The sequence below is a fragment of the Pseudomassariella vexata genome, assembly GCF_002105095.1.
Source record: "Pseudomassariella vexata strain CBS 129021 chromosome Unknown BCR38scaffold_6, whole genome shotgun sequence".
Classification (NCBI taxonomy): Eukaryota; Fungi; Ascomycota; class Sordariomycetes; order Amphisphaeriales; family Pseudomassariaceae; genus Pseudomassariella; species Pseudomassariella vexata.
In genome coordinates, this window is record NW_024467961.1 from 1248833 (window position 1) to 1269461 (window position 20629).

At 49.3% G+C, this 20629-nt stretch overlaps 6 protein-coding genes across 6 annotated transcripts; 5 read left to right on the plus strand and 1 right to left on the minus strand.

Moving 5' to 3' along the window:
• Positions 1–1370: 1370 nt before the first annotated feature.
• On the plus strand, positions 1371–3513 carry BCR38DRAFT_457360 (acyl-CoA oxidase; the record flags this gene model as incomplete). The annotated part of the gene is made up of 2 exons (XM_040862033.1): positions 1371–2108; positions 2161–3513. 2 exons carry the CDS (start codon positions 1371–1373, stop codon positions 3511–3513), a joined length of 2091 nt encoding a protein of 696 aa, XP_040716271.1.
• Positions 3514–3992: 479 nt separating this feature from the next.
• Positions 3993–5057, plus strand: BCR38DRAFT_191819 (uncharacterized protein). The gene is made up of 3 exons (XM_040854012.1): positions 3993–4261; positions 4318–4736; positions 4841–5057. Exons 2-3 carry the CDS (start codon positions 4329–4331, stop codon positions 4892–4894), a joined length of 462 nt encoding a protein of 153 aa, XP_040716272.1. The 5' UTR covers positions 3993–4261; positions 4318–4328; the 3' UTR covers positions 4895–5057.
• BCR38DRAFT_191812 (uncharacterized protein) lies at positions 4887–6368 on the plus strand. Its single transcript, XM_040854011.1, has 5 exons — positions 4887–5367; positions 5462–5706; positions 5757–6038; positions 6100–6298; positions 6356–6368. The coding sequence occupies exons 1-4, from the start codon at positions 5025–5027 to the stop codon at positions 6211–6213; spliced, it is 984 nt and encodes a 327-aa protein (XP_040716273.1). The 5' UTR covers positions 4887–5024; the 3' UTR covers positions 6214–6298; positions 6356–6368.
• A 3768-nt stretch (positions 6369–10136) lies between these two features.
• Positions 10137–11364, plus strand: BCR38DRAFT_368127 (uncharacterized protein). The gene is made up of 2 exons (XM_040857251.1): positions 10137–10622; positions 10697–11364. The coding sequence occupies exons 1-2, from the start codon at positions 10237–10239 to the stop codon at positions 11136–11138; spliced, it is 828 nt and encodes a 275-aa protein (XP_040716274.1). The 5' UTR covers positions 10137–10236; the 3' UTR covers positions 11139–11364.
• A 5131-nt stretch (positions 11365–16495) lies between these two features.
• Positions 16496–18866, plus strand: BCR38DRAFT_457362 (fungal-specific transcription factor domain-containing protein; the record flags this gene model as incomplete). The annotated part of the gene is made up of 4 exons (XM_040862034.1): positions 16496–16570; positions 16630–16801; positions 16861–17882; positions 17940–18866. The coding sequence occupies 4 exons, from the start codon at positions 16496–16498 to the stop codon at positions 18864–18866; spliced, it is 2196 nt and encodes a 731-aa protein (XP_040716275.1).
• Positions 18867–18882: 16 nt separating this feature from the next.
• BCR38DRAFT_368133 (uncharacterized protein) lies at positions 18883–20073 on the minus strand. The gene is made up of 2 exons (XM_040857252.1): positions 19993–20073; positions 18883–19937 (listed from the first exon to the last, which is right to left on the minus strand). Exons 1-2 carry the CDS (start codon positions 20023–20025, stop codon positions 18915–18917), a joined length of 1056 nt encoding a protein of 351 aa, XP_040716276.1. The 5' UTR covers positions 20026–20073; the 3' UTR covers positions 18883–18914.
• Positions 20074–20629: the final 556 nt, after the last annotated feature.

Genomic DNA, 20629 nt, shown 5'->3' on the forward strand with positions numbered 1-20629 from the left:
TTTCCTGGCTACTAATGACGGTTTTTTATACGCTGAGACTAACAATGCAAATTCCCTGACTATCCTGGGTAGCACAGCATTTTCACATTGCAGATGTTATTCTCAAAGATGCACGCATGCAAAAGTAGGGCAAATTGGATGAACTTCAACAGAGACAGAATAAGATTACCAAAGTTCTCATGGATGATTATGACCCTTCGCATGATGAAGCTTACCATCCAGCAAGAGTGCAGCCGGTGGTATCACAAAACTCCAACTAGCAACTCCGTTGCCCTAGATCTGAACCGGCAAGCTAACGACAGCGCACTTTATGGTAAGACGGAATGCCCGTATCCGCCGGACGAAAGGTATTTAGGCTACTATTTCCAATCTTCCGGCTGGGGAAAGCTCTCATTCATTGTAGCATCTACTGCATCTTCTTCTTTTTTTGTTACCTTTCCTCAGCATTGGCTCCAATTTAGACAAAGCCAGACTACGATGGGTGGTGGCCACATTGGCCCATAACGTACGGTAAGTGGCCATATGTTCGACATCATCCATGAGGAGCTCATGCTGAAAGTATATATGGGAGCGTACAGTTGACCAGGGTCAGAAAAAGTTGACCAAGGGGTAGAAATTTTGTGGCGCAGCAAAGTTGATCAGGGTCAGAAATATATCTAACCCTGGCCAAGTTCTTGCCAAGGATAGCTTACCAAATTAGGTATAAAGCACAGTATCTCATCATGGTAGCTCACAGGCTGCCTGCAATTGCTGGTGCAATGCGAGAAGACATAGACCAGATGGTGCATGTGTGATGTAATCTGATATAGTAGAGTGAAATGAGGGACTCGTGGTATCTCGAGAACTGAGGCGGTTGTTCAAGCAGATGAGGCAAGTCAGGGTTGCGGTTAGGGTCAGGGTTGAGGTTAGCGTTAGTGTCAAGGAGCTCCCTTATTCCGGTATCGGAGCTGAGGTCGACAAGCCAATTACAATTTGGGTCGTCTCCTCGGCTGTTTCGGCATCATTGAAACTCACACTTGTAGTATCAACCGCGGCATGTATCCAGCAAAACATAGCGACTTTCCACTTCACACTTCACACTTGAGGCTCTAGCTGTAACCCCCCGAATCCCTCCGTCACATGGAATGCTGCACCCATATTTAATCACATCTGATAAAGCACAATGCCCCATGATACCCCATTTTGACGTGGTGCCGGCGTTGGTAAGTGTGTGGAGTGGATCATGAATGGATCATTGATCCACAATCGGGTCGTGCACCGAGGTTGCTTTCGACAACATGGTGTCCGTATCTGCCCTTTAAATATCCGAAGCTGCCAATGGCCTCAATTTAGTCGATTTCTTCTCATCTATTCATCCACAAGCAGTCAACATGGCCTCGAAATCATGGGTTCAGAAGCTGACCCCAGCCGCACCTCACGGGTCCGAGCTGCTCAAGCAAGAGCGCGCCAAGAGCAATATCGACGCCAATCAGCTGGCCCAGTTTCTGTTCACCAAGGAAGCGCTTGAACGGAACGAGAGAATTCTCAAGCTTCTCACTGCGGATCCTGTCTTCGACAAGTCGCACAACTACTTCCAAGGCCGCGAGGCAAGGATAGAAGCCTCCCTAGCCAAAGCCAAGCGCCTCCGTCAGCTCCAGGTTCAACACAACTGGACGCAGGATGAGTTCATGTGTGCCAACGAGCTGCTCAGCGAGGCCACGCCATATGGGCTCCACTACTCCATGTTCTTGGTGACTCTTCGAGAACAAGGGACGCCCGAGCAACACAAGCTGTTCCTGGAGAAGGCCGAGAACTACGAAATCATCGGGTGCTATGCGCAGACGGAGCTGGGTCATGGCTCCAATGTGCGGGGACTTGAGACCACAGCAACGTGGAATGCAGCCGACAAGACATTTATAATCCACTCGCCTCACTTAACCTCCTCGAAATGGTGGATTGGATCTCTCGGGATAGTGGCCACCCACGCTGTTGTTATGGCTCAGCTCAGCGTGAATGGCAAGAACTATGGCCCGCATCCTTTCGTGGTGCCAGTCAGGGATATGATAACTCACGAGCCTCTGCCCAATGTCCACGTGGGTGACGTTGGGCCAAAGTTTGGCTTCAATACAGTAAGTATCACGCTGCATTCAGTTCGGGAGAAATGTGCTGACAAGACTTCAGATGGACAACGGCTACCTCCTTCTAAACAAGGTCAAAATACCTCACGTCAACATGCTTGCAAGGTTCTCGCGCATCGATCCAGAGACAAGCAAGTACACTCGGCCGGCCAATCCGTCCCTAATCTACGGCACGCTCACTTTCGTACGAGCAGATATTGTGCTCAAGTCTGGCTCCGTCCTAGCCCGTGGAGTGACGATCGCAACCCGCTACTGCGCAGTACGGCGGCAGTTCCAGGACCAAGACGCCGAGGCGTCTCAAGCAGGGGAGAACCAGGTGCTCAATTACACTATGGTGCAATATCGCCTGCTGCCTCTGCTTGCAACAACGTTTGCACTCCACTTCACAGGCCGTGGAATGATTCGGATGTACCAGGAGAATCAGAAGCGCATGTCAGCCAGTCGGGACGCAAGCAAGTCGGAAGACACCAAACGTCACCCCGGACCAGAAGAACTGAATCCTGGAACCGATCTTCTCGCTGATTTGCATGCGACCTCATGCGCGCTGAAAGCATACGGTAGCACGATGGCAGCCGAGGGGCTTGAAGTCTGCCGTCGCGCGTGCGGAGGTCACGGCTACTCGTCCTTTTCAGGCATCGGGTCATACTATGCGGATTATCTGCCTACAGTGACGTGGGAAGGTGACAACTACATGTTGACGCAACAAGTGGCCCGATACCTGCTGAAGTCGGCGCGCGCTGTGCTCGCAGGCAAAGCGGCTGCCAACGACACGACGCGCATCTTGAAAGCATTCCTAGCTCGTCAGGACATGGGCGCTGCTTTCGATGTTCTGGGATCCGATACCGATCTCGTGGATGCATTCGCCTGGCGCGTGGCTTTCCTCACATTCGAGGCATTGCGACACCGAGATGAAGAGAAGCAATCTTGGAACAGTCTTCTAGTTGACTTCTGGCGGTTAAGCACCGCTCATGCGCAGTACATGGTGGTCAAGTCATTCCACGATGCTCTCAGCGAGCCTGCGACGCAAGAGTCGCTGCCTCAAGACACCATCACCATTCTGTACCAGCTATTCCGGCTTTTTGCGCTCCACACTCTAGAACAGGAAGCCTCCGAGTTCTTCATGAGCGCTGCCACCACGGTGCGCCAAATCCAGCTGGCACGCAAGGCTTCGATGAAATTACTCGAGGAAATCCGTCCACACGCGGTGCGATTGGTCGATGCCTGGAGCTTTCCAGACTGGCAATTAGACTCGAGTCTCGGACGATCGGATGGGAAGGTTTACGAAGATATGTTCCACAGAGCGAGTTCGCTGAATGCGTTAAACAAGGTGATTGTTGATCCCTATCCCAACAGCAGAGTACTATTCAAGAAGGATGGGAGAACAAGCAAGCTGTAAGCCAAATAGATTAGATGACGGGCTTCAGTGGCATTATCGTGTATGACCTATGTGATAGAGTAGAGAGAAATGCTATTAGACGTACATTTTGAACGAGCCGTCAGAATTTGGAATTGTAATGTACCATGGCGAGAAGTAAGAAGCTCGAGGCGGCGACCACAATGCAAATAGAGTCATCGATGGGGTTGCCGGGTGGCGCCTCCCTGAATCTTCGCGGTTAGTCTGAATTATCTAAGGCAGTCAACAGCTGCAACCCTACTGAGGGAGTCAGTCCTCTGTTGATGACTCTGGATGGATGTCATAATGACCGCTATGGTTGCTCTACGCGTTGTGCTACGTAGGTTGGTGCAAGAAACTAGCCACATTAACAACTGTACCTCTTTCGGCCTAGGGCATAACTGTGGCGCTCGATCCCACATCTACTAACCAAATTCCCGCCCAGCATGTTGAACCGGCGAATAGGCACCTCAATCCGAAAAGTTCACCCTCCAATCACCTTCGACTTGCTCGCAGGCCTCGAGCACCCGAAGACGCTTTTATTTCAATATTTTCGTGTTTCCAGACCATCTCTGCTCCTTTTCTTTCGTTCATCTCCCCAAATTTCTCAGTTGGGTGGTGTTCGGCACAGACGCAAAGTTTTGGATCTTGTCCATGTACCAGATCTAACTCCTGCCTCGGGTCACAAGCAGTCACAGGGCCAGGAATCTGAGTTCGCGCTGAGCAAGATTAGAAAGCTTTGCGCGTCGCCGCAAGCCAGCCAAGAGAAAAAGCTCACGAGTTCTCTACTAAGAACGATAGGTTTAGTCCTGCCGAATATGGCTTCACAGAATCACGCTGTCATCGACCTTACTGGTGATTTTCCACCACCTGAACCCCAGGATCCTGAATTGGGATCGCATGAAGATCTCGAGGCAGATATCGGCCACAGTTTGGCTTTGAGACCTGCATCTCGTGATCAACGACAGGTCGGTCGCCTGACGGCCCAGCAATCTGAGACCAATTCTCCCCAGCAATTGGTAACTCAGGGTCAATCACTAATATCTCATTTCTTCCGCCCTCGTCAAACCACGGCCGTAGGTGTTGCCGGTTCAGCACAAGTACTGGTACCAGCCCTCGGTCGCCATCAGGCATCGATCCTAGGGCTCGGTCTTCCCTCCGCCGTGCCAGGTGTGTTTGGTCCTCGTGAAGCTCGGCTATCTGGACCTGATCCCAACCCCGCTGAGGTATGTGAGGTCGGTCGTCACCAGACCTTGGTTCCGGGACTCGGCCTCCCGCCGACGCCGGATTTCCCTATTGGTAACCGTCCGGCACTGATTCCAGGAAACAGCCTCCGACTAGCGGATTTGCCCACTGTTGCGCTCCAGCAGGCACTTGCATCTGATGTCGTTCCCCATCAGAGCCGTTGCGCTCTGGTACCTGATGTCGGTTCTCGCCCGGTAGGAGAGGGTCCCCGTAATCCTATTGTAATCGACCGTGATGGTGATGAGTCGGCGGCTGTGGAGAACATTGATATGCAGACAAGAAAGATTCTGAAGCCACGCTCAATTCAAACTTGTCGTTATCCACTTAGAAGTCGTAGTGATCAGCAGCAACAGGAACAAGTTCAGGGGCAACGCCGGCGCCAACAAAATCTAGTGCCTGCCCAAATTGCAACTTTTGAGTCCAGCGAGGGCGATTGGTGCAAATCAACTCACAGCCCTGTCGGAGATGGTTACATTCAGCCACAGGTTCAACCCCAAAGGCAATACGTTCCAGTGGAACCTCAAAGTCAACAGGTCCAAACTAACAAGAATGGATCTGGTGAAACTCGACAAGTCCCACTGGACCCCCAGGGATTTGTTCCGTCTAAAAATGGTGCGCTTCAAACCACAAGAAGGCTTGGCCACGGACTTAGAGGAGACGAGTTCAAATGGCACCAACTTGAACCGACTCAGCTGACACATAGCAGGGAGAGACCCGTCCAGGCTTCAGAGAAAACGCAGACGAGGAGAGGGTCGAAAATTCCGGGAGAATGCACCCGCCCCAGATATTTCTCGAACAAGCGGACAGAAACGCAGTCGCGATGAGTCATCTTTGGCCGAGGAGAGCCAAATTCAGGCAGATCCCAGACCGGCCAAAAGCGCACGCACAACTCTGCACGCAGCTCCCTTTCAAGGACTGAGACACGACGTAGGGTTCCTTGGAGAGACCGAGGTAATTGATGCTGACCTGATGGTATTTACCTACTAACAGTACGGCCTCAGGTTTACGAACGTTTCAAGAGCGTACTTGGTGATGATTGGGATTACCGCAACTGGACAAGTCACTTCCGAGCGGATGCCGGCTATCCCGAATTTATCGAGTCGGAGATGGGCATTGCCGACTTTACCTTCACGGACGAACATGGCAAAATGAAAAGCTACCTTGTTAGTCAAGGTTTCGGCCCTGATCCGAAGTGGTCTAACAAGACTACCTTCCATCTGGAAGTCAAGACGACGCTTAAAAACAAAACAGGTTATAAGCTGAGCCGGAGCCAAAGGGAATTGGTAAGATCTATTGTTCCTTCATTTGGCCTCGTTCCATGTCACTGACTCCAGCAATTAAAAGCGTGAGATTGCCCGACGAGATCCCAACATGGTCTTCCTGGTCGTCCGCATGTATGACATCGAAGGTCAAAGCGGGGCAAGATGGGCATTCTACTTCAACGATGAGATGGGCTAGGAATTGGCCGCGCCCACCGGGACTACAAGATATTGGAGACACCGAAGTAAGAGGAATCGAGTTGGGCATCTGAAGTTAAGAAATGGTAGGTTCGCCTTACTCTTTTTTGTTATTCCGCCGTCCCTGAACTAACTCGTACGAGATTCTCACTTTGACATAGAACATGGCTGAACGAAGCAACCCATGTGGATCGTGGAATCATATATCATACACAACGCTGGCTGAGATGAGGCAGATATTGCAGGGCTATTGCTACAATGGAGTGAAACTGTCTACATTGAAATGGACACGTGTGATCCTGGCGATGCCGGCTAGTGAACCAATAACCCTCAGCAGGGCCCTGAGGGCCTGCGGGGGCACATTAGTTATACCTCCAAACCTTGCTTTTGCACTGAGGCTTTCATAATTGAAGCAAAAGCCCATATTATATGATTCATTACTACTCATCTACTCGCAAATGATTGGGATACTGGCAAGGGCCCATTTTCCACTGGACGTCCTGTGACACTTGAAGGGATATCCTAAGTACTAGCGGTGCTGATGAGGTTAAGCAAAGCTGCAAACAGACATATTTTACCACTCATTCTCATTAAGACGCTCGTACATAATGTAGTAGCCAAGTCTTGTACTTCAATCATCGGGTACGGTGATCACCGCTAGAGGCCGGTAGATGCACTTTCCTAGTTAGTTATCCGCGTCGTCGGGATCGTTAACCGATTCTGCCATATCAATGCATTCGGGAAAGCAGACCCGCATAGATATCATGAACTCGCCCGGCATGTAATATAAAGGCACAAGGAGGGTTTCTAGCAAGTACGAAACTTGTAGATAAGCTACGCTTATTAGCGCTTAGAACATTTCGGGTAAGCGTTGTAATAAACATAGCCGCCTGGAGAATTCCACATTTTCTCGAAATAGCATCTGATAGGGACGGCTCCCTGGTATAGCGGACATCAAGGGTATATCCCTGCAGGGTTTGATCGTTACCTGGCTGGCGTAGCTTAATACTATGTCCACACCAAGTGAAGGTGCCTCGACGAACGAGTTCGTATCCAAGTAATTAGCGAAATATCATCTCGAAGACGCTAAGGTTCATAGTAACCTAATCACTAGGTATAAAGTCTTATTACATGCACGTGCCTGCCATTTGTGTCTACTTAGTCTTCTAGATCAGCCCCGCATAGCCTCCAAGCAGATAATTAATCAGCTCGCTAGCATCATAGGCTGGATTCTTATGGCTGATTTTCTCCAATAAGCCCATTACAGTCAGTAAATACTGCGTTAGCAAGTCTTAAGTCCGGATTAAAATATCTCGCTTCACCCTGGATGTGGAGGAAGGCAGAAAATACCTTCATTTAATCGCCTCAGCAGGAGCCTTCTTAGACTACTAGTTCTATACCTCTGTGTTGTTAAAAACGAATTCAACGATCATTATCCGGTCCTAGAGTGCCTTCATTTGGGTCACAAGTCGCTGGCGTCGGAGGCTGGCCCTTGTTGCGTTACCCTTGTTGTGGAATGTGCGGGCAAGACCGTGTGTATAGTGAAACATTTTGTTTCTCTCGTTATTCGTTGTCGGATTGGCCCGAGCACAGTTAAATAAAGGAGAGTTTTTGAATAATGCCGTACACGCGAGTTTCGGCAACATATATTAGCTTGGTTATACGGGTCTTCTATAAGCATATCGTCTGAATTGATTCAATCCACAATTAGATCACCGCGGGGAATCAAGGACAACGCATCGGCCCGAGACAAGGTATTGGTTTCACTCCTGATTGGAAAGGCACAGCTAACTGTTTCGGGCTACGTCGGCATCGCAATAAGAATAGGAGCTAGCCTCGGCACTATCGTTGGCTTGTTCGCCATGGGAGTGAGCCGAATTTGTGTTTTGTTTCGTGACTTTATGCTTGGACAGCCTCAGTGTCGAAAAAGCCTTTTCCAATATGACGGACCTGTGTCCCATATGGAAAGTTTTGGACAAATTCAACAAATCGTCTTATAGGAGACAAGCAGCATCATGCACAATGACTTCATACCTCGGATCGGGTTCTCGGAAATAGGGTTCAATAACAGAAACATGATTTATTTCCCTAGCGCGCCCGCGATATAAGCAATTCAACGGCCCACTGAGATCTACACACTGGCCCGTCGTCACGTTCGGAACCGCAATGGTTTAGGATCCGTGGAATGGCTTGCATATTATCGCCGCATTTGCTTTTTTCTTTTCTCCTTATTGCTAGTACTATATGTGTTTTCTTGACGGTCAATACTGGCTTACACAAAGTTCAGAATGCCATCTATTTTCTACATTAAATGTTGTTACTCCTTAGAGCTAGACAGGATTTCTGGTACGTTTATCGATGTTAGTTAAAAAGTCTCTTTACACGCGATTTTCAGTTAGTCTTGAAATCTCATCGAGTTACTAGAACGATAAAATACATCTGTAGGGCTATTTGCAATCGCAAATCAGTGCACTCAGCAAGGGTGGACAGAATAAACGGCGCACTGGAGGTGGAATAATATAACATGCCCCGATATTTCACTAAAGTAGACGGGTATAACCTGGTTGTTCTACCTTCGGCACGCCTTTTATTTCGTCAACCTCTTGCAAGGAGCTTCGAGCCGGGCGATGACACCAGTGGGTCCATTCTGGTAGTGAATCTTACAGAGGCTCCACGGAGGCAGTGCTGTTTTAAAATCTGTAAAAACTCTTTGCTTTGATTTTATTGTTAACCTAAGCGTGGGATTCTTTCATTCAGACTGGATTGTCTTGATCAGCACCGCGTACCAAGGTTATGGTCAATGGACAAAACCTTACAATCAGCCTGAAGGTCTCAACAAGTCGTTAGGGTTCGTTGAATGGACTGGTGGACAGTCTATATATAACGCCATAATAATTTAGTTTTCAACCCTTCGCAGAATGAACCAAGGAAGCAGTTATGTCTTCATTTCAAACACCGCCATCTACATTATTGAAAACACAACAGCACACCCAGTGTATAACCCTTACAATCGATATGGGCCAATATCTTCTACTTGGAATGTAACTGCGTATAAATGATTGCTCAACTTTTTCCTCTACCTAAACACTCCGTCGTCATCCGCCTATAGCATTTGCATTCCGTTACGCATACCATGTTAGAGTAGAGTCTAAGGGATGTTGCGGTTGAAAAAGTAATAGTATGCTAGATGAAAGAGATGTTTAATGCGGTCGAGTCCTCGCAACGACGGACGATAAATAGCAAGATCAGTCGTATTGCCCCGACGACTAGGATGTGGAGCTAACTGCAACCTTGGACATAACCCACACGACGAGCTTCAGCCGCACCATGTCAGGTGCCAAGAGTCTGATGCGTGCCTGGTGGTCTCGCTTGATGCAGACAATCTCGAACATTTCAGAGCAACACATCCAGCTGGTGACGTATTTTTTCCAATGACCTTTCAAGCATGATGTACTGCTTCTACCTGTTGCCAAATCGTTATGCTGCTTCGGCCGCCATCGTGGGCCACAGGTGCAGGCCTGGTCAGAGAGGGTTGCCAGCATCGCAGGTAAGACAAAGCACACATCAATGGATCATGTTCGTGGTGAATCGATCAAAAGTGGGTTGAGCGCAGACAGATCAATGTTAACTGCTGAAACTTGGAGGAATTTCCGATCAAATAGAGAATAGGAATATTACTTTGAATGGTGTGTTCCCAAGTGAAATGAGCCAGCTTTCACAGCGCTTATATCAATTTATTATACCTTGGATATCTTGCTATCCCATATTATTACATTGGCGGTGATGTCATTTCATTAGCTTGCTTGCCACTATTGGTTAGACTGTCGAAAGTGCCGAGCTCGGAATCGGGCTAAGTAGGCTCGACCCACTTTAAGTACATCAACTCGCAGCCGGGAGTACTTATTAGATTGATAAGATGGGATTCCTGTTCTTTTGTCCCGAAACCCGGATCCTTTCTTCCCCCAACGAACACCATGATAGTCCGGTAGAACAGCCAGCCAGGTCTCCCTCTCCTCACACCACTATGGCGAGTCCAACCCTTCGCGCCGCGTTTCGGCGGCATCTCGACCTATTGCGCCTGCAGCGCAAGCCGCCGCGACGCTTCCAGTCATCGCAAACCGGCTCGAGTCCGAATTCCAAAACGGCGAAGACGGAGGACCCCATACCGGTACCGAGCACAGTTGCGCCTTTGCCTTTTTGGCAGCGTCTGGGTCCCCTGACCCGAACCGCCGAGGCATATGCCCGCGCTCAGCGGAAGAGACCGTATGTCACGCAAGTCGCGAGCGCCTTAGTTATCTATCTTGGCGCCGACATCAGTGCACAAAGGATGAGTGGCAAGGACTACGATATCAAACGCACGGCGCGGTCGCTAGCTGTCGGCGCATTCGCTGCCATTCCTAATTATACGTGGTAGGTCATCCTAATCCCCGAATTAGCACGTCTCCTAAGCGTGATCATGGCTAATCTTCTTATTGCGCGAATAGGTTCATGTTCCTGTCGCATCATTTCAACTATTCTTCGCGCATCATCTCGATCGGCACGAAGGTGTTAGTGAACCAGATTTGTTTCACTCCTTTGTTTAACACATACTTCTTCGGCTCGCAGGCCCTGCTATCGGGCGACACTTTACAAGAGACATGGGAGCGCATCACGAGGACGGTTCCCATCAGCATCATCAATAGTTGCAAGCTCTGGCCTGCCATTACAGCCTTCAGTTTCGCATTTTTACCCATGGAATATCGAAGCATTTTCACCGGCTTCATCGCCGTTGGTTGGCAGACATATCTGAGTTTCTTGAATAGACAGGCTGAGCTGGATGAGGCGAAGGCGAATCGGATCAGTATACCTGGGCAGGAAGAGAAGACTGCTATCGAAGAGGGTACTGCCATCAGCGTGCGAGATGCGAAGAGGCGAATTGCTGCTTGAACACTAGATTTCATTTGTAACATGTTTGGGAAGATATTGGACTAGATAAAAACTCTGGCACAAATTGGGCGTCTCAGGGCATAAACGGACAGAGACGGTGGACCTGTTATGATGGTCATGTTTATCAATAGTGTATAGAATAAAACGGCACAGACATGCTAGTCTATGCCATAAACCACAATGTCGCAGCTATCTAGGTAATCCATGGATACAATTGGAAAACCAACACATCGTGCCCATTGAGTGACCAAAATCCGGGAGTCCAGTATCCGTCGTGATCTGAAGCGCTGGTGTAGACTGCGAACTGCAAACATGCCGATGAAGCCAAGTGTTGCTATGCGCCTAACCTTCCGCACAAGCGGATCTTCACCCGTGATCTCGACACAAGATCTCAGATCTTTCACAGGACCAGAGATTCCTGAAGAAAATAGTAAAAGAAAGCTTCGCGTGGCGAGAATTTCGTGAAGGTGTTCCAGGCTTCTGACTCGACACGCCCTATAGAGCTGCCCGTCTGGACCCCCTCGCCCTGGTGAAAAGAGAAACTAAGCATTGGGATAGGAATATCTTGAAGCAATACTAGGATTTTGCACGCAGTCCGAACATGTCATCACGGCTGAGGGTGTTCATTGCGAAGTTGTGACGTAGCAGAAGGGGGGATTTGGAGAAATTGGTATCCGGATGGGAAGGTACGGCCAAGTGCAGGGCTACAAAACCCCGCCTCAAACCAGAAGTAACCATCAGAATAAGAGAGAAAAAAACATCATTCTTTGGCCTTCGTATAAATCTGACTGAAGCACCTATATCCAGTCATATATAAACCAAAGTCTGGACTTTCAAATAGCTCCTTATGGTCCTGATTATTCGCTAATCAAGCATATAAGAAATCATATGAAGGCGTATATCTATAGAAAACACACTGATCTACACGAGTTCAATAATCAGCAGGTGAAAACGCCATCGCAAGTGATTGCCGCTCCTTCAAAATCGATCCATTCTACCCAATACACACCATCCTTTTCGCACATCATGCCGCCGCCTTGCTTCTCATGCTTTGCCCCAACATGGATTTGCTCACCTACGAGGAAGGTAGCATGCAAATCGTGGACAAAGTTCTGCGCCGCAATAATTATTTACGGTCTCCCAGCAAACACTTACAAAAGCTACGTCATGTCACCTTTCTGCCCACGACTCAGATAATTTGAATGACTACGGCAAGGCGCATCCTGAAGACATTGCGGGATATACAGGGCATTGGTGAGCTCATCCGAATGCTAAGTCGGCCGACAATGCGGATAAGAACTATGATGATCTCTGGAAGCGCAAAGAGTTAGACGGCTGGAAAGAGGCTGAGGAGGAACAGTGATGCGTGACTTCCGGCGTATTTGTCCTTTCATATATTCAGTAAAACCGAAGACGCCTATCTATTTAGTGTCCACAGAACACGTGTATTACACATACTTCCAGGCAGTTTATGTTGGTACAATAGGGTACCATTGGAGAATATATGTTTAGTATGGGACTAAGGAATCTTGATTTTATAGGTGAGAAGCTGAGACTCGGATCTATAACAAACTCCGCAAACTCACGGAAGAACCTTCAAGTAGGGTCACTACATTAGGAATTATACTAATAAGGTCAGTCCTGCAAAGGGGTCTTGATCAATAAAAACAAAGGGATACGTATGTGTTGCGTGCACCAGGCACACCGCCTGGCTGTTGAGCACAGCGCTTGGGTCATTTTCCCATAGAAAGCCCTTCCGTAGCTGCAGTCTTTGGAACTTAGCGTTATCATTATGATCATCATCACCAATACAACCCTCTTGTCTGTATAGCCCTATTCTGTTAAAAATATCTCCTGGTATAGTGCTGTCACTTACAAAACCCATTACACAAGCCAATACATTCACTGGACTGACAAAACTCTGAGGAAATCTAGCCCACTTACGACCTAATGACTAACGTAGTCCACGGTCCAATTGCACACTTTGGCAGACCTTATACGACAATGTATAAGTTAATTCAACCACAACGCCTATCATCAATTGAAACTACTCAGAATCGTTATCTTCAGACGTCTCTACATCATTTCCACAAGTGCGCGCATTATGTCCGGGCTCGCCGCAGATTCTACAGCGCCGTACACGCGCAATTCGCCGCCTCGTACGACCACCAATTTGACGAAATTCGTCATGTAACTGCCCATCAACCTCTCGTTGAGACTGTAGGTCCTGTCCAGCTTGTATACGAAGTAACCCTCCACTCTGTAGCTGTTTTTCCTTCGCACGGCGACATCGACTTAAGGTCTCATTTGCCTTTCGAAGTGATTCGACCTCGCCTTCTAAAAGGGCAAGCCGATGCATAACCTTCGTTGTACCTCGCGCAATCTGATCTATTCCAGCAGAAATTGACGTTGGTGAGATATTTTGATGTCGTACAATCCTATTTTTCACATAATCGGTTTGTGATTGGGCTTCGGTCGGGTTGTTCGGAGTCTTTGATTCCCAAGGGACGGGGAGACCAGCCGAGCTACCCGGAGGTGTTGGCGTATGTAATTTCACATCGAGCTGTGATATGACATAATCTGCATCGTACGGAACTATTCCTACCCCTCGGAAACCTCCTTGGATATTTGAAACCGTGAAAGTTGCGTTGTACGCGTTTAAAAACGCCGGTAAAAAATCCGAGAAGTTAATTTCGCCAGCCTTCCGCTGGTTGCCAAAGGCGACGGCGTTGAGTGTCTGCCTGCTGATGGCAAGCTTGCCGTTGGAGGTCTTTCAGTTGATGCGGCACGAGTTTTCAATGTAGCCTTCGATGGCGCCGGTACCGGTATTAACAGGGCGCGACGCCTTGGACCGAAAGCCATGGTTACCGCCGTTGCAGATGTTGCCGTCCAAGAAGCGCTAGATGCTGCCCAGCGGGCTTTCCCGTATTGCTGTCACACTTATTCAAGTCCAGGACAAAATCCCAGAATATGCCTTGGCGGCTTCCCGGAGGGCGGAGGTGTCAGGGGCAGCAGGACCGGCTGCGGCGAAGGTCGATGTATGGAGGTTTGAAGAGACGGCCACGATCTTGTTCAAGGAAACACAGAGCTTTATTTACCTGCATACCATTGGATAATAGACCGAATCTTGAAGCCTGCTCTTGATTATGGTTGGGCTGGGGAGGGGGTTCTATTGAACGTTTAGTTGAGAAGTTGAAATATATGGATTTTCTTTGATGGACAGAAGGATCAGTTATTAGTTTAAAAAATCAATAAATCAATGAGTGGATGATGAAAAAATAGTAGTGGAAAAGGAGAAGATCTAACATGGCGGCTCGAAAGTTGGTCTACATACAAGACAGTTTTGCTATTCGCCCCCATATTATCGATGCACCACAGGGTATATGCTTCAGCTAAGTCCCCTAAATCTCCAAACCGAGACCGACAAGTTAATTGCAATTTATAATGTGTCAGGGCCTTCAACGTAGTTGGTGAACGATGACTTGACTCATTAAGCCAGGTACTATTGACATACTTGGCAGATGCCCACCACCTGTCGTTTGAGGCTTGACTGACAAGCTATTTCCTTTTCGAAACAAGTTAGGAATGCTAAGTTCTCCTTAACGCCTTACCGTATCGTACGTACTTTATATAGGATACTTGATGTAACGTTCAGGTCCGTATACGTATATTATTAAAGCTTTAAGATCGAATTGCCTATCAAGACGGTCGTGCTGGGTAAATATCATTTTTTTATTATTATTAAATACGCCGTAGGCTCGAAGCCCCCGGTACCTCTGCTAGTACTCCCGTATGTCAAACCGTGCCCTAATGGCTGGACTAAATACATACGCTGCGTCGTCGGTTCGCCCTATTGGCGACTGCGTTGCGTCCACTACCATACTACGTTGGTTCTCAACCTACCAACAAAGTCCCCCCTGAGAAGATCGATGCTATCATACGAAGTACGAACCAATCAGGTAAATATCATATATATCGTTTGTATAGTTCCTCCTAAGCTAGGAAAGATACATTTGAGTTGGTTTCTTTCATCGCTAGTCACCTAAGCATTAAATATTAATTAAGATAGTATTTCTAAAGCTTACAATCTGTGATTAGTCCGCTATCCTTCGAGCACGGGAGGGTATAGTCGTAAGTGTCGGGGCCGGATTGATACGAAAAGGTAGGGGGACCCACTGGTTAGGTGAATCCCTTTCAATTAGACATTATAATGTTGCGCACTACTGCATTATAATGCCTTACCCCCTAGGTGCACGCATCACGGATAGATCCGGTCGATTAGTTATGTATAAACACAGGATATCGCTTATCCTGGTGGCCTAAGCTACTCCCGCGGTTATTAGTTCTTCTTTGGGGGTTTGATAAGTTCAACAGTGGCTAATAATTTCCGATGCCATAATTGATAGATCAAGTGTAATGTAAGGGCTAAGGGTAATGTTGCAATTAGCCGAGCCTACTCTGCGAGTATAATCAATCTATAAGGAGAAAAGAAGAAGTTTTAAGAGCGGGAATCATCCATTACCCCCTTCCTTTACAGCGTCGTCCTCCCATGCCGACACTTCGTGAATATTCTGGCAGTGAGAAGCTTTGGGTATCTGTTGTGGGTGTGACTTTGTGCTTAGTGAAGTAGATGCGGAACACTAGAAGCCGGTTCTCATTATTGGAACAGATAGGGATAAGCTGGTTGGTGCGATAAACGAATGGCTCAGGAGAACCCTGCTATAAAGACGGTTCATGGGGTCATATTGCGGGGATGTTCTACCTAGATGAGATTTGGAGAGAGTTGTTGGCCACGTTTTGACATTGTTGAGACTGACCACGCAGACCAGCCAGGCTCATGAGAAAAGGCACTTGGTAGGACTAGGTTGTAAGCTGGGTTCGTAATTAGTTCGATGCTATCCTTGTTGAAATTCAACATGCAACTACTGATTGGTTCGTACTTCGTATGATAGCCGAGAAACAGCTAGGTGCATATCTTGGAAGATTCTATTTGCAGATTCTATAGTTGTATGCAGACCGGAGCTGTTGATGCTGTGACACGAGTAAGCTGTAGTAGGTGCGCACTCTTGGTAGCATGACGGAGGACCTATCATGTATCATATCCCCCACTTTACTTTGTTGACCCACCCAGCGCGGAAACCTTCCCTTTCCATAGCTGCCTCCAAAGCTACGTTGTCTTTAGCTTGATGCTATTATGGGTCTTCTGGGATGGAATCTCTTGTCGTCGCGGGGTACGTTATCAAGTCTGAGCTTGGAAAGTCAACTCCCGATCGTCTCTGGACGTCGTGGAGGCATTCCTCTCCAGACGAGCAGAATTCATCGTACGACATTTAGCCTTCAGTAACCCACCCAACAATATGTCAAGTGGAGCCAAAACGGTCAGGTCGCGGACCTTTACCGGCTGCCGGAGTTGCCGCAGTCGGCATGCCAAGGTCAGCAGCCAGGTGAGAAACACAGCGCAGGCATATTCCAACTGACGGCCGAGTTCCAGTGCGACGAAGGTTTTCCCTCGTGCACAGCCTGCGAGAGACTCGGGATTCCGTGTGAAGGATACCAGCCACAATTGCGTTGGCTCGCCGACCATGGGGCCAGCCCGCAGGCGAAGACGGCATCGTCGACTCATCGGGGACCCGCGTCCAGCTATCGATACCCGCTATTCTCCGGCATGTTCGATCGATCCCGCTTCTGCTTGTTGACCTAGCTTATGCTAACATTTCTTCAGAAGACGAACGTCGGCGGATGAGCATCCAAGTCGGGACGAGCTTGGGAAGCCGCTCGGCTTCCGAACTTGTTCTGCTTCTCGACGTCGAGAGTGAAAAGGCAGAGAGCCTGGACCACATCTCGGCGGGCCCGTTTAGTGTGTTCAATATCAGGCCCTCGCAGTCATGGCAGCCACTGGCATCCCCTACTTTCAGCCCTCAAGCTCCAGCTCCAGCTCCAGCTCCAGCTCCATCAAGGTCACCCGACGATTCCACAGAAACATCGCCCTCGACATCGCTAGTTGGTGGTGAGGGTGACGGCCATCTCGAGAGTATCGTGCGGGAAGACTTTGATGCTCCCATGATTGAGTTCCACCTGGGCATGTTCGATGACGACGCCCTCGTTACTACATTTCACCAACATGAGTCTTTTCCCGACCTAGATCTTCATTTCCCAGACTCGTCCTTTTATGATTTTGGCATGCCGGGTAGCTTTTTCCACGAAGCCATCCTACCCAACACGGGCCCTGGCCTACCCTGTGTCGGTCAGTCAAGATTGGACAATGCAGATGACGAAACTTCGGCGCGTGACCTTGATACCCCACCAGTTGTGTCACCTCGAAGCGCACTCGAGCGTGTCGACGGCATGCAGAATGTCCCTGAGCACGCCGGGCCTCTGCTGCGATATTACAAGCAGCACATGATGAAGCCAAGCTCATCCATGCAGGCCAAACGCAAGTCGCCATGGCAGATTCTCTTCCTGCCGTGTGCCCTCGAGACCTTCGCGGAGCTGACCCTGTGGAATCAATCATCCCATACCCGGTCCACCATCCTCTACTCTCTGGTAGCACACAGTGCGTTCCAACTGCACCAGAAAAACATCCCCGAATTCCCCTCGACGGTCCCCTGGGGCGTTGTTGGGCTCAAACATCAGCAAGCCGCACAGCGTCATCTTCGCATAGCCCTGCAGACGGAAATGCAGGGGGGTGATCATGTCAAGTACACGCAGCTGCTCATGGCGATTCTTGCCGCGGCCATGGTTTCCGTAAGTCTTTTCGTCCCAATATTCAATTCTTTTGCACATTAATACAGGTATCCCCAGTTGTTCAATAGCGCCCATAATTTTAGAAGTTTTCTTCTGGATGCCGAGCGACTCATACGTCTTTATGGCTTGAAACATCGAAAAACGTACAAGATGCGTATCTTGCACCACATGTATACATATCTTCGTGTTGTCGCCGAGAGCACTTCCATCGCAAATGCCGACGTCAACAACAAAGGCAGTTTCGGGACTCCCGCTGTGGTCCTGCGTAGGTTCCGCATCGCTGAGGATGCCTTGAACATCGGCCTCGACCCGGCTCGCGAGAAGACGATGGAGGTGGGCTACAACGACATACATCTCGAGGTTCAGGGGTACTGGAAGGAAACGCTGTTTACCGAGATATACGGAGTTCCCGAATCCCTCATTACGCTGTTGTCGCAGGTCATCTCGTTTGCAAATGAGAAGACGCGGCTGGAGTCTAAAGTTCGGAATGATCCGGCCGTGTCCACTGCGCTAAACCACCATATCAAAACATTGGAATCCAACATATGGTCTTGGAAACTACCGGGCGAAACGGGGCCACAGCCTCTGCAAGATAGCGCCCACGGCCTTTGGGACCAGCCGAACGCGAGGTCCATGACGCTGGCCATGCACCAGGCCCTCATAATCTACCTCTACCGGCGAGTATACAACGTGAATGCCATGATTCTGCAAGACTCAGTGCGGAAAACCCTAGATTATCTACAACCCTGCATCGACGAGGGCGTGGACGACCAAGACTTTGCGACGAGCATTGTCTGGCCCGTCTTCATCGCATCTTGTGAAGCCATGACGCCAGAGCTGCAGGAACAGGCGTTGAAGTGTCTCAGCGCCATAGATGACAAGGGGACTCCCTTCACCACCGGGCCCATGAGGGACATTGTATTCAATATATGGTCGAAGCGATTGGCATCAGGAGATTGGACGCTGAGCTGGCCCGGCGCGTGATAAGCTAACAATTTTTATGGTATTGCTGGGTGCGTTTGATATACTAAATTAGACCGTCTTGACACCAGCATTCTCGAGTATCAACTTTAACTCCTCCCGCAGCCCTCCCTCCAACAGAGTGAAGGGCCTTCTCACGCCACCGGTCCCCCACCCTCGCAGCTCCATGCCCGTCTTGATGGCAGAAGCGTAATTGTGCGACTCGAGGAACTTGCAGACGGGAAAGATCTTGGTCCAGAGCTCCCGGCCTTTCTTTATGTCCCCTTGGACAGCAACGGCCTCCCACAGCTCCATGGACAGCTCGGGGATAATGTTGGTCGCACCCCAGACGGAGCCCTTGGCGCCGGCGGCGAGGCCGTAGAAGGTGAGGGTGTCCCAGCCGTTGAAGGTGGTGACGCGGTCGCTATAGCTGCTCGTGAACAGAAGGTCTGTCAGCACGGGCGCGTTGCCCGACGTGTCTTTCATGTACATGACGCCCACCTCGGACAGGGCGACAATCTGCTCCGGCTGCAGCGTCAGCCCGCTCGCCGAGGGGATGTTGTAGTACACAATGGGCAGTCGGCTGGCCTCGTGGATCTCACGCAGGAGCTCGCGGAGCTGGGGCACGCTGACGGCGTCGTAATAAGGGGGCACCACCATGAGGGCCTTGGCGCCGACCTCAGCCGCGTGCTTGGCGAGATCAACGGCCCGCGCCGTCGAGAGGTCGCCTGTGCCTGCTATTACGGGCACGCGGCCCGCTGCTGACTTGACGCACTGCTCTACGAGAATCTTGCGCTCTTCGGTCGAGAGTGCAACGAACTCGCCTGTGCTGCCGCCGGGGACGAGTCCGTGGACCCCTGCCGCAATGAGGCGCTGGATGTGGGTGTCTAGAGCCTCCAAATCGATTGACTTCTGATCGGCCGTGTAGGGAGTCGTCAGGGCGACAAGGATGCCCTTGAGCTGTTCTTGGGTCGCCATGTTGTAAGAATAAAAGGAAAATGTGGATATAGAATGGCCCAAACCCAAATTCAAGTAATGGAAACAGTTCAACGCGTCTTTCTTCGGATGTAGCTGTCGTAGATTTTGGTTGATCGGATGAAAAGATGTAAGCAGATTTTCAAATTAGACGATGGAGAAGTAAATAACCTACATTATCTAAGTACTTTGAAAGGGAGGAGCCCATAATGTGATCTAGGACCCTCAATTTCCTGCTACATCCCCAATTTGCGTCTACAAGTGCTCGGGAACGATAGCCACCGACTGATAACCCATCGGGCCAATAAGGTAACTAAGGCTGCACCGGAACCGGAAAGAGGGGTAATCAACCCCCCCTCCTCCCCTCCAACGGGAAGGGAAAGTTTGGCCGGTATCTCGCATTTCCTGATTCAGAGTCAACTCGAGTCACGTCGAGGGCGGGTGCACGACAGATACAATAATAGTGTTTGTAAGGTTACTCCGAGTGATTCCTGTCCAGTCATATTTTGGTTTGTGCTGGGATTAGTAATATCAACTACTATGAAATCATTCATGGTCAGGGGAATGGACTAAGCCGTATTAGCTAACTGGGTTGGACGACCCGCCTAAATGGCATTAAGCATCTGAAAATGAAAATGATATTCACTACGGACTAGACTATAACTATATGCAACAGACTTAGTTTCGAAATGACGTCGAAGCTGGAGTTGTATAGGAATATACGAGCTTATACGACTGCAGCATTATCGTCAAGGCCGTTATTTCATGTTCTTTCTCGGCGCCTCATTTCAAAGCTCTCGTGCGCGGTCATT

Bases quoted from the DNA above. Each gene is read 5' to 3' on its own strand.
- BCR38DRAFT_368127 (XM_040857251.1), top strand. From the start codon at position 10,237: ATGGCGAGTCCAACCCTTCGCGCCGCGTTTCGGCGGCATCTCGACCTA. The intron at 10,623-10,696 runs GTAGGTCATCCT...TTGCGCGAATAG, and splicing joins GCCATTCCTAATTATACGTG to GTTCATGTTCCTGTCGCATC.
- BCR38DRAFT_368133 (XM_040857252.1), bottom strand. From the start codon at position 20,025: ATGGGCTCCTCCCTTTCAAAGTACTTAGATAAT. The intron at 19,938-19,992 runs GTAGGTTATTTA...ACATCTTTTCAT, and splicing joins TTTCAAAGTACTTAGATAAT to CCGATCAACCAAAATCTACG.
- BCR38DRAFT_191819 (XM_040854012.1), top strand. From the start codon at position 4,329: ATGGCTTCACAGAATCACGCTGTCATCGACCTTACTGGTGATTTTCCA. The intron at 4,737-4,840 runs GTATGTGAGGTC...TCCAGGAAACAG, and splicing joins CTGATCCCAACCCCGCTGAG to CCTCCGACTAGCGGATTTGC.
- BCR38DRAFT_191812 (XM_040854011.1), top strand. From the start codon at position 5,025: ATGCAGACAAGAAAGATTCTGAAGCCACGCTCAATTCAAACTTGTCGT. The intron at 5,368-5,461 runs GTGCGCTTCAAA...GACACATAGCAG, and splicing joins ATTTGTTCCGTCTAAAAATG to GGAGAGACCCGTCCAGGCTT. The intron at 5,707-5,756 runs GTAATTGATGCT...GTACGGCCTCAG, and splicing joins GGTTCCTTGGAGAGACCGAG to GTTTACGAACGTTTCAAGAG.